This window comes from Coffea arabica, chromosome 3e (genome assembly GCF_036785885.1).
Source record: "Coffea arabica cultivar ET-39 chromosome 3e, Coffea Arabica ET-39 HiFi, whole genome shotgun sequence".
NCBI classification, from domain to species: domain Eukaryota; kingdom Viridiplantae; phylum Streptophyta; class Magnoliopsida; order Gentianales; family Rubiaceae; genus Coffea; species Coffea arabica.
The window spans coordinates 2,447,186-2,463,094 of record NC_092315.1 but is presented as its reverse complement, the minus strand read 5'-3'; the positions used below and the strand labels follow the sequence as shown (position 1 = coordinate 2,463,094).

Here is a 15,909-nt window from a genome sequence, read left to right as displayed (position 1 = left end):
TCATCTTTCATTGGTTGTCTTTCACAGGTGCCATGAGCTCTTCAAGACTTTGATTTTCCTCTTAATTATACCAACGACACATAAGCTTTGACATTATTGCACAAACCTCCCTTATGGAGTAATTTGTGTTTAATCATGCCCTCGGCAATTTTTCAAGTTTACACTACTTGATGTCTCTCAATGGGAATGATTTTGGTTGTGCTAAATATGTGTTAGAAGTTAGAACTAAGAATTTTGTTAAGAATATCTACAATGTGATTGAAGATACAAGTATCTCATGTATCTTAAGTTACAGTATGAAAATTCAAACTCAACTTTGAAGGAGCGTTTGGAGTTTTGTATATGCTATGTCAATTGCTAATTTGCATTTTAATCATTTTTTATGGTAGTTGCAGTCTTTATTGATTGATTTTCTTTGCATTGAGGTTGATTAAAACTTCAAGCACAATTTACGTTGACATCAATGTTAGGAGAGGTTTGTGTAGTATGAGGGATATAATTTGCTTAAGTAATATATAATTGGATATTGAAAGAGTATGAATAACCACATATGCGTTTAAGTGGTCAATGAGCTAATTTGATATTTCTTTTGCTTTAGTGCTAATCTCCCTCATGTGAGAGTATTATTTTCTATCATAAATATATCGAAATGATCCTATGTGAAAATAAATGAAACCAAGAGAATTGTCGTATAATATGAGGAATTCCACCTTATTTTGCTACTAAATGAGACCTAAAATGATTAGTCATATAATTTTCTAAATTCAAGAAGATTGTTTGTAATATGACAAACTTAAAGGGATGCCACTATAATTACCGCTATCTTTTGTTGTCTAACTTGAGCCATTGTGGAACGTGGTAGTTATGAGTAGTTGTTGCCAACTGCTAGACTAGCCAATAGACAATACTACTTCCACTGACCAAATGGCAAAATTAATTGGAAAAAAATGCCTAAATGCTCTAAACTCGATAACTCAGCACAAAACCCGATTCCTTTTCTTTTTGCACACACACACATGTTTGGGGTAAGTGACCATTTCTTTTTGTTGGTTCCCAGTTTGTCAAGACAGAAAGAAAGAAATTGGACCCCTTCTAATTCATTGACTGTGATCAATTGTGATGCATCAACTGTATGGATGTGATGCGATGATTGTTTGAAGGTTTGATCAAGTTGAAGTCATAGTATTATATTGCACTTGAATGATTTTTCTCTTCTTGGTTAAAGATGATGAATTAACAAATAATCGTGGCAAAGAAAAAAAAAAAAAGAAACTCAGAAAAGAGAATAGCATCTTCAGATTAAATCAAAATGACAAGAGCATGTATCTCAAAAGATTTCACACAGGATTGATCAGGTTCAGCAGCTGAATATCTACATACTTGCATCCAATTTCCAAAAGAATGGCTATAAGTTATATGTGGGTAGAGCTGTAATGAATCTAATGATGATAACTTGAGTAATCTTTCAGCATCTTTCAGAATTCTCATGTTGGGAGGGTCCCCTGATGTGTTTTAGCATCTCTTCATTATTACTTTTTCTTTTTCCAACATTCAGTAGATATCCAGTTACAAACTGAAGCAGTATATACCTGTTGCAGGTAAAGCCTTTATCTGTAATTCTTGAAGAATAACACACACACACACACACACATATATATAACGTTTCTGAATAGAATTAGTGTATAGAATAATTAAGCGGGAGGTTGATGGAGAGATGAGAACAAGAACAAGGAGACAGAAGCCCTGAAGCAGCACTAGACGTAGAAGCAAGATCAGATGCGGGGAATAATACATGAAGAAACATGACAATCTACAAAACTAGGTAGGCAGCAAATCTGCTGCTTAAAAAGGGTTTAAAACTTGTTAAGATTACGTGCTTTTATTAAGTTCGATGGTAGGCAATCACTTCAAGAACAGGAAAGAGATATATTTTAAGTGGGAATTAGATCAATGAAAGATGATTAATACGTCACATGTTTTCTCTTGCACATTTGCGCGCCTGGAAAACTACGTACAATGTTCGGGCATCAATAGATTGGAATGAAAGAGTCCTAAAGAGACAAAATTATCACCCCCGACATGAGAATAAGAGACAAGTTTTATTTTGGTCCCCAAAATCAAAGTTTGGGGTACTTCAACTTTTCAAAGTTTGAAGCTCATTCTACTTCAATAATGGTAGTATATAACGTTAATGGAACGGTTGCCGCTCTCCATTAACAAAATATTATAGTTTTAGTAATAAGGTGATCGGGAGCGGGAATTATTCTGTAAATCTTTGTATATCTCATTAATTATCGAGCGTGCAGAGTATCCAGGAACTAACGTTAAGGGTCAAAATGAGAATCGAGATATAGTTTAAGGATGCAAAATTAAATTAACCCAAATAAAAGTAGTAACCAATCAATAACATTTTATTGAAAAAAAATTACAAAAAAAGGTGGCGTCTAGATGAGATGACTGAAATGAATAATCAGATCTACTGTGTAGAATGACAACTAGAACAGTTTGTCAAGAAATTATTACATACAGAGGCTTTACTACAGTTTCAATTGATCTAATAATGTTGATTGGAATTGGGAGAAAAATCAAACGTCCTTGTGCACAACTTGATTTGTCAAATTTCATCCCGGGTAATTTAGCCATGTAAACATGATGATCTAATGTTGACCTACCATCCCTTTGGAGTTGGCAGACATAGACAAATGAAAAGATTGAGAGCCGGTGGATCTGAGATCTACGATTGAAATGGTAAATAAAACATATGGACCTCCAGTTTCGACCCTCTTATCCTGTGGTCCCAAAAAGTGCACAAATTCAATGTCAGCATCTCTCAACGACCATTCCAACAATGTAAAGTTTGGAAAATATGAGCAAAAGGGTTCACAAATCACAATCACATATCTTCCAACACAAATACTTAACAAATGATTGTTGTTCACACAAGATTCAACGTCCATATAAATTAATGATAAGAATCTAAGGAATGTTGTAATCTTTTTGTTGATAACGTCAACGCTCCCTATTGGTTTTCATTTTGTAACTTTTCTTTCTGCTAAATCCCTACTTCTTGAAAGTTAATTTACATACTTCTTGAAAGATAATTAGAAAGTTAATTCACCTAAAAGAATGGAGAAAATTGGGTTGGACAGACTTCTTGTTTGTGTCAACAATGAATCTTCTCCATTGCTTCCAATGAACAAGCATCGAGTGATGATCCAAACGCAAATAAGAGTACTATTAAATTAGCATTGGAAGCCAAAAGCTATTCATTGGTTCCACAGCTTGGAAAATGACCAACTGTTTTTCTGCCAACCATTCTACACCTAATCAAATACTATAACCCCAAGTGCACAGACAAATCATGTAAACAGATTTTCAAAAAATATATATATATGTATATCAAATGGACAAGAAAACAAAAGCCTTATCTCAAAATAATCAGTACTAGGCTGCTGCTGGTGAACAATGAAATGGTTTGACAACTCCCCTTAGTCCCCTCTGAGGCCTCATAAAAACCAAACACTATTTTCCGCCACTCAACGTCCACCCCTATCTGCTAAGGAAAAGCCAGTATGTCCACCCATCGACCCATATTATAAGACCCTTTAAGCCATTTAGCCACTTGGCCTCTCTCTCTCTCTCTCTTTCTTGATTTTTTTTGGTGGTAGTTTGAAGTCAGAAGTCTTCCCTTCTGCAGTGTAGCTGCTGCAGATCTTCAAGCCTTTTTGGCTGCAGTTTCCAGGTACTTTTGCATGTAGTTTTTGTTTATTCCACATCTATGTTAATCCTGTATGGTATACACTTTACATGCACGAGCTATAGGAACATCCATCGCTGCAAACATTCAACATGCAATTCTTTTGTTTTCGAATTTTGAGTTCTTGAAAATAAAACTGTACTTGAAAAAAACTAGTACCTTTGAAGTGGGATTCCAAGGCTGTTTGACTTACGCAGCCCCGGTTTTCTGTGGGCATTGCCCGTTACCCAAAATAAATGAGTAAATAAAATTACTATTAACGAGAAAATACAAGATAGGACAAAGCAGTTAGCAGAAAACAAGAAATAAGAAAACTTAAAAAACAAAGGTTAGGCAGAAGTACAAGTAAACCGTCTAAGCCCACCCAAGAAAACACACACTGCAGAGTGCAGGCACACACTTTTGAGCATGCTTGCAACTCGAATGAACTAGTTTTTTTTTTTATGTCCATCAGAACATTTTTATTTTTAGAAGACAGATATTAGCATTTGTTATTACAACATTCGAATTACTTTAGAATCTTAAGAGGAAAATTGGCAAATGTTAGCAAATGGCGGATGCAAAATGTTCCTAGCCTAATTTAACATGGAATTGTAGTGTTGCTGACTTTCAGTATATGAATCTGTTAAGCCCTCAAAACAGTAGACTGGAGATGCTATGGTGATCATCTGAATCAAAAGGAAAAACTTCAGTTATTGCAAAGTTGCCAACTTTTCCTAACAGAACTTTAGACACACAATACGTGCTTTTATCATGGATCTAGCAAGAGGAAACTTTAAAAGAAATGAATTTAATTCTATCAAAATGAACTAAATCAGGGAAAGTTGTTTCCTTTTGAATCTTTGCCATGGTTGATTGATTCTGCTAGCAGGGCTTTCCTTCGAAGTACCATAGATTCTTTTTCATCATTTACGAAATAATTTTAGCAAATTTTCTGCTTTTGGTATCATTATTATCCTTCACGCTTATCCTAGCATTCTTTGCTCAATATATTACGATTCTACATTAGAAAAGCAATATACGTTATTCTCTTTGAAATTTCTGTCCAGCAATTGGAAATGGCACAAATTCTGGCCCCCTCTCCACAATGGCAGATGAGAGTTTCAAAAAACTTGATGGATGTCGGTCCATTGACTCCAAAGATGTGGAGCTCCCTCGTATTGAAACAAAGCAAGAAAGGAGCTATTAAAACTTCTTCCAAATTTAAAGTTTATGCCCTTCAATCAGAAAATGGCACTGTTAACCGGGTGGAACAGCTGCTAAACCTGGACGTAACTCCGTATACTGATAAGATCATTGCTGAGTATATCTGGTAATTGATGTTTCTCTTATGCATGATGCATTCTTGAAACAATAGTATTTTGCTCATTTAGACCTTAAAATGATACCTTTCTTGGCTGAATAGATTAATTTGTCTTTCATTCGCTTGATGGTGTGTCCGCTGATTATGCTAATTGTTTGCTGCTTGCGTACAATCTGCATTACGTTGTCAAGAATTGGAGATTAACTATTGCTTTTTTGTAACAGGATTGGAGGATCTGGGACTGATGTGCGTAGTAAATCAAAGGTATGTGATGCTAATACTTTTTTCTTATGTGAATTTTGGAGTGACCAATGACATAAAGTTGTGGCTTTATAGTCTTGTAATTGAGCTTGATTATGTTTTCAGACAATCTCAAAGCCAGTTGAACACCCATCAGAGCTCCCAAAGTGGAATTATGATGGATCAAGTACTGGACAAGCACCTGGAGAAGATAGTGAAGTTATCTTATAGTAAGAATCCATTGCAACTAACCTTCTTATGTACTCACTAGTTACTTTTGCCTTCCATAATAGAGCTTGACTGAATACACTTTTAGCCCTCAGGCAATTTTCAAGGACCCATTCCGTGGAGGAAACAACATTTTGGTGAGTGAGAACTAGCTCAGTAGTTGTTGATTCATGTTATAATTAAATTGTGTTCATGTAACAGTTTCATACGTGGCTTGAACAGGTCATATGTGACACCTATACACCAGCTGGTGAGCCCATTCCTACAAACAAGCGCTACAGAGCTGCACAGATCTTTAGCAACCCGAAGGTTATAGCAGAAGTACCATGGTAAATTCTCCTAGGCTGAATTTTACTTAGTACCCCTTCAATTATGTCTATACTAGATGTTGACACCAATATAAAATGTAAAACTGAACAGAAAAGGCTCAAACTTTAAGATATGTTTCTTGATTGGTTCTCGTGTTTGTTTCTTGAATATTTTAACTGGTGATTGTCAATCGTTTTCTGCAATCAACCTTAACCAGGTTTGGCATAGAGCAAGAGTACACCTTACTGCAAACAAACGTGAAATGGCCCTTGGGTTGGCCTGCTGGAGGCTACCCCGGTCCTCAGGTAATGACTGTTGTCATGAAATAAAAAAAATTTTAAATCTGTTAGTTCACAAGAATGTGAACAGTTCTGAAACCCATGATTTGTTACCTGTCAATTTATGTAGACTATAACTTTAGACGATATTATTGTTCTGTATCTGTATGTTTAAACTTTTTTGGCATTTTTAGGGCCCTTATTACTGTGGTGCTGGAGCAGATAAGATATTTGGACGGGACATATCTGATGCTCTTTACAAGGCCTGCTTATACGCTGGAATAAATATTAGTGGAACGAATGGTGAAGTTATGCCTGGGCAGGTTCTCCTCCCTCCGTTCTTTTTTCAACTTTTGATATCTTATATATGAGCAAGAATGTATGTTAAAACACTTCTTGTTTACACTCAATTATGAATATTCTCCTGTTCGGCAACTCCTTGCCTGGTCAAATGACTGATTTAAGATTAACTTGGCAGTGGGAATTTCAAGTAGGTCCTAGCGTGGGAATTGAAGCTGGAGATCACATCTGGTGTGCTAGGTACCTTCTTGAGGTAAATATTCTTTTCCAGTTAGACAGTTTGCATCCTTGCATCAAAAGCTTTTTCAAAGAGGAGCTACCTAGCTCTCTGTGTATAGGATAGTATCCAGAATAAGGCAATTTATTCTCCCAAGTCAACTTAAAAGCTTATAACAGCACATTTTACAGGGTATGATGTAACTGGTTCATCTAGTTAGCAACGTTTCATTCTTTCACGTCATATTACTTGATCACTTATTTTACATACATACTTATATGAGATTTTTTTTTCTTGTTACTTGACTAACAGAGAATTACTGAACAAGCAGGAGTTGTTCTTACACTTGATCCAAAACCAATAGAGGTATAGGAGATCCTATATATCTTGCAATTCTTTTTCCTTTCCAATTTGTTAATCAACCAGAAAAATTGTGTCCTTTGTCATCAATACTCAGGGTGACTGGAATGGTGCAGGATGCCACACCAATTACAGGTACTTCTGGATAATCATGTAAAGTTAGTGCATTTTAGGAGATGAGGAAATGAATACAAGAAAGAATATGGACTTCAATTACCCATTATTTATTTTATTCTCTTTTTGGGTTTACAGTACAAAGAGTATGAGGGAGGATGGAGGGTACGAGAAAATAAAGAAAGCAATCCTGAGTCTATCTCTTCGACACAAGGATCACATAAGTGCTTATGGAGAAGGAAATGAAAGAAGGTTGACAGGAAAGCACGAAACTGCTGATATCAACACATTTTCTTGGGTATGCTCTTCTATTTAAGACAAGGCACTCCACATAAAAAGGATGCCACAAAGCAATGTATCACTTGACCAAACCCTTACTTAGTTTACTTGATGACAAAATGCAGGGAGTTGCTAATCGTGGTTGCTCAATCCGTGTTGGGCGTGATACTGAGAAGAATGGCAAAGGTATTTCACCAATAAGAGCACAAAAAGCATAACAGTGAAGGTTCATCTGATAAATTTTATTCTCCTATCATTGTCATTGAGATAATTCTAATATGTGAACCTGGTTAATATTCTTCCTTCTATCCTCAAAGGCAACATAAGTGGGAGCTCATTATGTACCTAAGATTATGAACTGCTAACAAAAAATTTGCTTAAGCAGTTTAGGATTCTTCTGAAACGCCCATTTTTGAATGACAACAATGGGGATGGAGTGGCGGTTTTAGCACTATGTTGCTTACACTGATGGGCTTCAAACGTCCCTCACCTTCTATTGTAGGTTATTTGGAAGACAGGCGCCCCGCTTCTAACATGGATCCCTACGTTGTTACTTCATTACTTGCCGAAACTACTATTCTTTGGGAGCCCACACTTGAGGCAGAAGCTCTTGCTGCACAGAAGATTGCATTAAAGGTTTAAACAACTGAAGCTGCAGTACAAAGACGTGAACTTATTCTGAAATGCACGAGCTCGTAGGACCGCAGCTCGTTCTCTTTATCTGTAACCACTTTGGGGAGATGCCGTGTAAATGAGGAACCTAAATTGGCTGTCAGCCGTTCTTAATTAATTGGTTCCTTTGAGATTCCAATTTGTTTGGGATCAGAGGGTTCATGAATCTGTTTTGTAGATTGACATTCGATTGTGCTTTTTTTTTTTTTCTAATGAGATGGTGCTTTGGTTTTTCTGTTTTAGTTTTTCATGTATCCAATTCTCACTTCTACATTTATTATAGCCTCAACTGCAAGGAGTTGCAAAGACAAACATCAGCTATTTGCTTTCACCAAGGAGATGGAATTTGCTAATTTAACTGTTATCTTTTGGCAGCAGAAAACGACCTCATCTGTTTTGAGTTCAGTAAGTTAATGTCCAGAGGAAAGAAAAATTATGCTCTGGTTTTGTTGAACTCATTTTACCGGTTAGAGGAACTGTGCAGGCACCTCATCTTCCTAATCAACTAGAAATAATTTGAGGGATGAGTAGCCCACAAGCTTTAACAGTTACTATTAGGTAATACTACTTTAACTCAAATTAAAATGTGCAAAGCTGAATTGCATCAATATCTGGTGGAGCCGGTATTTAGATTAGGAGTATAGAATAGTGCTACCTGGAATGTTGGAATCACATATGAAATTAAGCTTTTCCTCTGGAATATTTAGGAACTACTTTTACAACCTGGAAAGCAAAAAAGATTCTTCTCTCCTCTATGAGGTAAAGTGGGAATGATGCTAAGAAATTCCAACAATTTCTTTGAATTGAAGATACTTCAAAATATTCATTGAAAGGAAGAGAAAAAGCCAGATGATGCTCTGACTAGACCATTGATTTGGGGCCAAGTATAGAACCATTGTGGCATATATATACATATGTTGCTCTTTTTGAACACAAGAAGGGTGTAATAGAAAACAAAATTTCGGTTTTCTTGATTGAAGCTTCAAAGGCCATGGCTTCTGGGGCGGGCAAATCAGCAGCATTTGGCCTTTTAGTTCTTAATGTCATACTTTATTTCATTGTTGCAGCAATTTCAGGATGGGCAGTAAATCATGGAATTCAAAGAGCTCGTGAAACAGGTAGTTACCATATTATCAACTGCATCTGCTAAGCAAGATTCCAACTTATGCTAGAGTGATCACTTTTGCCGCTTTGCAGCATCTGCTCTGACAATCCCAGCTCGGATATTTCCAATATACTTTCCATTTGGGAACATGGCAACTGGTTTCCTGATCATTTTCTCCCTCATTGCTGGTGTTGTGGGATTTATCACCTCAATTGCTGGGATCCAGAGTGTGATCCAATGGAACCTTCCTAACTTACATGCAGCTGCTGCCTCCTCTCTGATGACTTGGTTACTCACGCTGCTTGCCATGGGGTAAAAGAATCATCAAACCTTCAGCACTTTCAACTACATTCTTTCAGTTTCTTCTAAGATTGGGACTTGATACCTCGTGAATGCCATATGTCTTCTGCAGGTTGGCTTGCAAGGAGATTCACAAAGGCTGGACAGAATCAAATTTGGTAAGCCATCAAAAATTTTTGTTGCAAATTGAACTAAAATATGAATGGAGCGTAAATGTATCTATCAATATATGCTTTTCTGTGTCTACTTCAGAGGACCTTGGAGGTCATATTGATAATTCTGAGTGGGACACAATTGTTCTGCACCGGGGCAATCCATGCTGGGGTTGAAGACCTTGTTGCACGTGAGAGGATTATCAGAGGACGTGTCTGATCTTCTCAATTCGAATCAGAATTACATTAATGAAGTGAAGGATTTACAAATTTGTCTTGTTTATCCATAATTCTCTTTCTGTTGATTTGGCGTGCCTGATTTTGTGAAAAACAGGTGTAATGAAGTACATGTTAATATTGGACCGAAATAACTGGTCTGAAGTTCATCTGAATTGTGCATTCCTGATGCTGATAAGCATTTCATGAATTGCCTTTCCTCAAAAGAGTTACAATCCCAATTCTAAGCATGCCCATGAGATGACCCATGATCCATGAAAAATTTGCAATTGAAAGGAAAATGAACATGTTGTCTTCAGAATACACCATAATAAATTTTCCAATCCGGTTGAAGAGCTCCTTAAATTTTTTAGAAAGGGAAGAAACTAAAAAAATCCCAACTTAACATGCCAAATCAATTCTGGATTGGTTACTCTCCTCTTTCACAAAAACAGACGATGTCTCCAAATAGTACACTAGATTTCAAGGGGTTGCTGAATTTCAGAGGTATTCAAAGCTGATATACTACTACTCATTGGCAACAATAACCTCAAGGTAATCCCAGGAAAAACAGAGCAAGGAAACAAATTGTAAAGAAAAAGAAAACAAATAAGACGAAAAAAGAGCAAAAGATTTAAAACTGTTTTCCTCCCTCTTCCCCTTCGCGAACCCCTTCCCAACTCAACCTGCCCGATTGTATCAGTAATCTGTAGACTGGACCCATGTACGCCCAAGTTCTCCACACTCATCCCTCATCGAAACTTCCTTGTCCTTCTCCCCTTCTCCTTGTTAGGCCCTTAACTACACCAATCTTCAAACACCAATTCACTCCAAACTCAAGAACCCAACTTTATTTCTTGCACCATCACTGCCAAAAGCTAAGAAAGCCCCTTATCAGATGTGCAGCAAACAGTGAAGGAGTTGGGGGCTCCAGAAACTGGGAAAAATGGGTTCCAAGAGACTTTCTTGCTGCTGATAAAATATTCAGATGGATTTCTGAGGCTACTTCTAGTCCCATTGCCCAGTATATATCTTCACCAACAACTTTCTTGCACTCTGTTGATCCCAGAATTAAATTGGTACAAATTTTCCTTCCATTTTTTTGCTCAGTTTTTTTTTTCCTAAACAGCGGTTAAAAGTAATTCAATTTGTTGATTTTCAGTTTGGCTTGTTCTTCCTTTCATTTTTCTTTTTTCTCACTCGGGTTTTTCTGAACTTGTGAGATTGCGTAAAAGGGTAATTGAATCTCTGAAGTTTGATTAATGGAAGCTAACTGGGAGCATAACTGGAAACTTAGCCATTTTTTTCCCCAGCATGTGCTTTTTGTTTGGGATTGCTTTTACTTGGCTTAAATACGAAATTTAAGGACTTTAGAACTGGTTTCCGGCAGAGACAATTAGTTCCTTGCAGAGAAGGAAAATTAACTTATTCCCCACAATACCAGACACTCAAATTAGTATTTGAAGGGGAAAAATAAAAATAAAAATAAAAATAATAGACAAAGAAAAAGGGATAGAGAGAAGTGGGGATGATAGAACTCAATTCTAGTAATCTTTGATAATACTGGGAATAGTTTCTATAGTAATCTTTGATGATAAAAAAGAACAGGGAATTTAAGTAAAGGCTTGCCTAAGGAGTTCATCCTGACTTCCTTCTGGGCATTGCCTTAAACTTCCTGCCATGGAGCAATTTTTTGTTCGGGACTATCATATTACTTCTTTTTCTCGTTCCTTTATTTCATTTATGATGATTTCCTAGTTTCTTTATATGCAGGCATGGCTCCTTGTACTTGTTGTTTTACCAGCAAGGTCACACATCTCTGTGCGCTTTGGCTTAGTGATTTTCCTGGCTTCGTTATCGATGTTGATGCAGCCTAAGCAGGTTTGGATGGTAAGTTTGTTTTTTGAATTTGTCAAAGATTGCGGTCTTGTTCTCCATTTGATTTACCGATGAATAAGGAAAGTTTATGTCTCCAATAGAACAATTGGTTGTTTTCTTTGCCAAACAAGTAGAAAAGGATTGTTTAGATATTTCTTCACGTCTTTCTGGGCATGGCATTTAGGAAAACCTTCTTTGTACTTCCATGTTTTTCTTCTGATTCAGATAGTGTATGTGTACTCTGTTCTCCTGTGGAAAATATGGGAGTGCTGATGCAGGACAGTGTCTTATTCATGTTGTTACAGGACCAGTTGGGACGGGTGACTCTGCTCTCTGGGATCTTATTTATAATGCTAGGACTGGGTACAGATAGTGCACCATCCCTTGTATTTTCAAGAACTCCACCACCCTCAGTTTTGGGGTTGCCGAATCTTCCGACATCTTTGGATGGCTATTCATACGTTGTTATGAAGTTTGGTCCCTTACAATTGACAAGGAAGGGCTTATCAACAGCTAGTACATCAGCATGTTTGACCTTTGTTGTGAGTGTTTTTTTCAGCTATCTGATGTGCGTATGCTTAATGTGCCTGTTATGGACTTATGGACGAATGCTTACATCTTCTTATGTGCATGCTGTTGTGAGTCTTTTCTGCTTGAGCAAATTGCCAAATTTTGTGAAAAAAAATGAACACTTTAAAATGATTATTCGGTGCATGATGAAATTTTCTACCGCTGAGGTGGCCTTGATCTAGTGGCTAAGGGTGAACTCAAGCCCCCTGCCCCCTCCCCGCTTCTTAAATCCCACCCCTCCCTTGCTAGGGAAAAAAAAAAAATGAAAATTTGTACCACCCTTCCTGTCTATCCAGAAGTCTTAGGCCACAGATGGTATGCTTTTCTGAGGTCTGTCACATGAAAGTTTGGCACATTTTTTAGGACTCTAGAATTGGGATATGCATTAGACAAGCACAGACGTTAAAATACAAGTTCACACAAAATATGGCAAGTAAATGTGGGATCTAATGTTTAACTTTCAGTTAGAATATAATCATGTTACTCTTCCATAGGACCAAGAAATATCTAATCAAGCCACGTTTACTTTTAAATATTGAAGTGATTTCTTGTTTTCTACTCTGATAAGTAATCACAGATAACCGTGATTCACAGACAAAGCAAATGTTGGGACAAGTTAATAAAACCTTTGGGTGGTTTAGACCCTGTAGACAATAGTAAATAAGTGACTTAAATGTTCTATCCTAGTTGTGGAAAATCTTCTTTATTGCCAAGGCATTCTTCAGGTCCTTAAAGATACTTTAATGAACTTTTTTAGCTTGAATAGCTCTGTTTTTCTGAGATCTTGGCCTCTGTTCTTACAAAAGATCTTCCAAAGTGCAAGCCTCTGCCTCACGAGTACGACTCCCGAGCAGCTTGCATTTGCCCTGCAGTGGTTCATCCATCCTCTGAAGCATCTAGGTTTGCCTGTGGCAGAAGTCATCCTTACTCTCTTACTGTCTTTGAGGTTCATCAGTTTGGTATTCGATGAGGTGAGATAGGTTTATCATGTCACTTGTATCATTTTCTTTGATTTTTAGAGAGAGAGTTTCGGTTTAATATGATAGGCTACCCATGATGTTTTTTCAAGAATGTTCTCACCTTGTAATGTCAATAGGTTCGTAATGTTGCCCTGGGGATTGTATCACGCAGAATCAATTGGCAGCTTTTGACCACTATGGAGACAGTTGATGGTAAGTAAAAAGGTACAAGTATTTAGCATGTAGACATTTCAACATTTTCCGAGATGTAAAAGGTTCTATTCATGATACACTACTAATGCACCTGGCTTGTGCGTTTCCATGGAATGATGTGGCTATACTCATAATGGCCCTTACCATAAACTTCATTAGATGCCTAAGCAATTCTACAATGTCATAGTACTACATTAGTTTTGTCATGTGTATTGAGATATGTGGTGTTAATTTGCAGTTTTCTTTACATACATCAGACGGATCTTCAAAAACATTTTCAGGCACTCAGAGCAGATATCTCAGGTTTGGAATATTTGCCAGAACTTTTCCTCTCAAGCTGATTTATAGTTTATCACCTTTGAATACCAAAATGCACCTTGCCATGGCTGCTTGTTACCTCTCCTTGCTACTGTGCCCTGTAAAAAGAACATGTCGAACTGTTGCAGTGTTCTTGAGACCACCCTACTCAGAGATGTTCTTTGCAATGGGGGAAAAGCAACCCAAAAGAAAAGGAAAAAGAAAAAAGTGACTCCCAAACTGAAATGTCCCTTCCATGCTCTGTAGTCCAAAACTGTCGCTGCGGACAATCTATTATGTAGAAGAGTCGATCAGGCAAAAGAAAACCTATGGGGTTATATCAAATTGTTGATAGTTAAAAATTAGTTAACAACTTGCAAAACTAATTTAACTGTTTTGAGGTGAATGTACATACATGAGAATTTAACTGTTTTGAGGGTAAACTTGATTTGAGTTTCAGCTTCATCATCAGATCTGAATGCAAGTCACAATTTACAGTATGATATCTAATAAAGGCTAGTTTAATTTTGTGACTTTACAGGCTATGATTGTCAGAGGCTTTCGAGGAGACTGCGATTCTCACAAAATTTTTCTGTCAGCGGACACATCTAGTGCAATGGCCAACATTATATCGTTGCTTTGCTTGTTTGGTCTTGTAGGGGCTGCCACTATGTCAAAGTACCTCCTGCTGTGATATCTGTTGCTTGAAAAATCTTCCACTCTCTTCTTATTCTCAAAGCAATAGAAGCCTTTCTTCAACTCCTCCCTTCCATGTTCTTCATCATCATTTTACCTTGCTCCTTCCCTTCTTAGCATCTTCAGTAACTACAGCTGATCAATGTGACGAGCCAAAAAAGGTTACGTTCCCTCCTTATAGGCAATTAAACATGCTTCTTAATTACAACTACTTCAGTTTTTTCCATTTGCTTCGATTGCTTAGAATTGTAGCACTCGGGAAGCCACTCTTTCGACAGGGGTGATGTCGAGTACAAGTTTCTTGTTGATCGAATTTATTCTTATCAAAGAGAACCGCTCCTTGGTTTTGTGATGAACTCAGCCAGAGGCAGCTCCAGAGTTCAGACGGCTGCTAAGTTCTTTACTCTTGCTGTCTTAAAAGCTGCATCTTTTGTGGTGAGAAAAGAATTGGTGCTGCACATTCTTAGAATATTTTGCAGATTAGAAGACATAAAAGCAGCTGATTGAATGCAAAGTGTGCACAGTTAGGATTATGTAATAGATGAACTTATTGTCCAAGAAGCAACGGGTATGTATGTATTGACAGGGCTGCAAATTTTGCCATTGTTTAATGATGAAGCCCTTGAAACATTTTTGACAAAATTTTAGTCGATGTTGGCCTTTGCCTAGAATTTCAAATGACCGACGCTGGTGGAGGATGAGGTTAACCACTAAAGAACATCTCCATCTACTTAGTCTTGAGTCCTAATAATGTTTCATCTATACATTCTCTAGATAAATCCAATAAGTTATAGATTAGAATAATTTAAACATGTTACTTAATTACAAAAGAATTACCTGTTGTGGATCAAGAAATAGAAGAAAAAAAGGAAAAAGAATTGTTTCTTGGAAGAATGATTAATTAATTTTTAGATTTCAAGAATACTTAAAATTGATTGCAAGATGCAAAATGAATCTACCTATATGATAACATGGCCGGTAAGCATTAATTAGAAACTACCGATTTAACATATACTAACTTCACAACACCAAATTTTGGCTTTATCTTCCCCAGTTGTTCTCAAGGATTTATCTAACTGATATTTTACTATCAAACAATATGCAATTCCCTTCAAAAATTTGGAGCTATGTTGTTTTGAATATCTCGAGCTTCACAGGAAGTAGAGAGGAAGAAAAAAAAAAAAGCATCACCGCAAATTGTTCTTAGAGAAAGAATTTTCCATTTCTCTTTTCTCATCAGAGTCGGTAGCAAAACTGAAACCAAAAGCAAAATGGTGGATGCAAAAGCAATAACGTTTCTTCTTTGCAAGCATTATCAGCTCATGTATGGAGATGCATCACGAGGCTTCGGAACTTCCCTTCAGACCAAAAAACAACCTTCCCATTTGCAGCAAATGGCAGAACAAGGCTAGTTCTGCCTGTTTCTCAGGACTGCTTCAGCAACTTTTTTTAAATCCACTATTAGT

At 37.0% G+C, this 15,909-nt stretch overlaps 3 protein-coding genes across 3 annotated transcripts; all 3 read left to right on the top strand.

Moving 5' to 3' along the window:
• The first annotated feature begins 3,561 nt into the window (after positions 1–3,561).
• LOC140003731 (glutamine synthetase leaf isozyme, chloroplastic-like) lies at positions 3,562–8,299 on the top strand. The gene is made up of 14 exons (XM_072084272.1): positions 3,562–3,742; positions 4,807–5,069; positions 5,285–5,324; positions 5,427–5,530; positions 5,617–5,665; positions 5,751–5,857; positions 6,055–6,142; positions 6,310–6,438; positions 6,594–6,668; positions 6,945–6,998; positions 7,090–7,127; positions 7,245–7,404; positions 7,511–7,571; positions 7,888–8,299. Exons 2-14 carry the CDS (start codon positions 4,816–4,818, stop codon positions 8,025–8,027), a joined length of 1,299 nt encoding a protein of 432 aa, XP_071940373.1. The 5' UTR covers positions 3,562–3,742; positions 4,807–4,815; the 3' UTR covers positions 8,028–8,299.
• Positions 8,300–8,923: 624 nt separating this feature from the next.
• On the top strand, positions 8,924–10,006 carry LOC140038830 (membrane protein PM19L-like). The gene is made up of 4 exons (XM_072084275.1): positions 8,924–9,175; positions 9,255–9,474; positions 9,575–9,620; positions 9,715–10,006. The coding sequence occupies exons 1-4, from the start codon at positions 9,049–9,051 to the stop codon at positions 9,832–9,834; spliced, it is 513 nt and encodes a 170-aa protein (XP_071940376.1). The 5' UTR covers positions 8,924–9,048; the 3' UTR covers positions 9,835–10,006.
• A 394-nt stretch (positions 10,007–10,400) lies between these two features.
• On the top strand, positions 10,401–14,756 carry LOC140038829 (protein ABCI12, chloroplastic-like). Its single transcript, XM_072084274.1, has 7 exons — positions 10,401–10,909; positions 11,604–11,720; positions 12,014–12,250; positions 13,085–13,249; positions 13,375–13,450; positions 13,689–13,753; positions 14,289–14,756. The coding sequence occupies exons 1-7, from the start codon at positions 10,553–10,555 to the stop codon at positions 14,439–14,441; spliced, it is 1,170 nt and encodes a 389-aa protein (XP_071940375.1). The 5' UTR covers positions 10,401–10,552; the 3' UTR covers positions 14,442–14,756.
• The last annotated feature ends 1,153 nt before the right edge of the window (positions 14,757–15,909 follow it).

Excerpts from the sequence above, each read along its gene's own strand:
- LOC140003731 (XM_072084272.1), top strand. The coding sequence starts at position 4,816 with ATGGCACAAATTCTGGCCCCCTCTCCACAATGGCAGATGAGAGTTTCA. Across the intron at positions 6,669-6,944 it reads GTGCTAGGTACCTTCTTGAG|AGAATTACTGAACAAGCAGG; the intron begins GTAAATATTCTT and ends CTTGACTAACAG. Across the intron at positions 7,405-7,510 it reads ATATCAACACATTTTCTTGG|GGAGTTGCTAATCGTGGTTG; the intron begins GTATGCTCTTCT and ends GACAAAATGCAG.
- LOC140038830 (XM_072084275.1), top strand. The coding sequence starts at position 9,049 with ATGGCTTCTGGGGCGGGCAAATCAGCAGCATTTGGCCTTTTAGTTCTT. Across the intron at positions 9,176-9,254 it reads TCAAAGAGCTCGTGAAACAG|CATCTGCTCTGACAATCCCA; the intron begins GTAGTTACCATA and ends GCCGCTTTGCAG. Across the intron at positions 9,475-9,574 it reads CTCACGCTGCTTGCCATGGG|GTTGGCTTGCAAGGAGATTC; the intron begins GTAAAAGAATCA and ends TGTCTTCTGCAG.
- LOC140038829 (XM_072084274.1), top strand. The coding sequence starts at position 10,553 with ATGTACGCCCAAGTTCTCCACACTCATCCCTCATCGAAACTTCCTTGT. Across the intron at positions 13,250-13,374 it reads TCAGTTTGGTATTCGATGAG|GTTCGTAATGTTGCCCTGGG; the intron begins GTGAGATAGGTT and ends TAATGTCAATAG. Across the intron at positions 13,451-13,688 it reads CACTATGGAGACAGTTGATG|TTTTCTTTACATACATCAGA; the intron begins GTAAGTAAAAAG and ends GTTAATTTGCAG.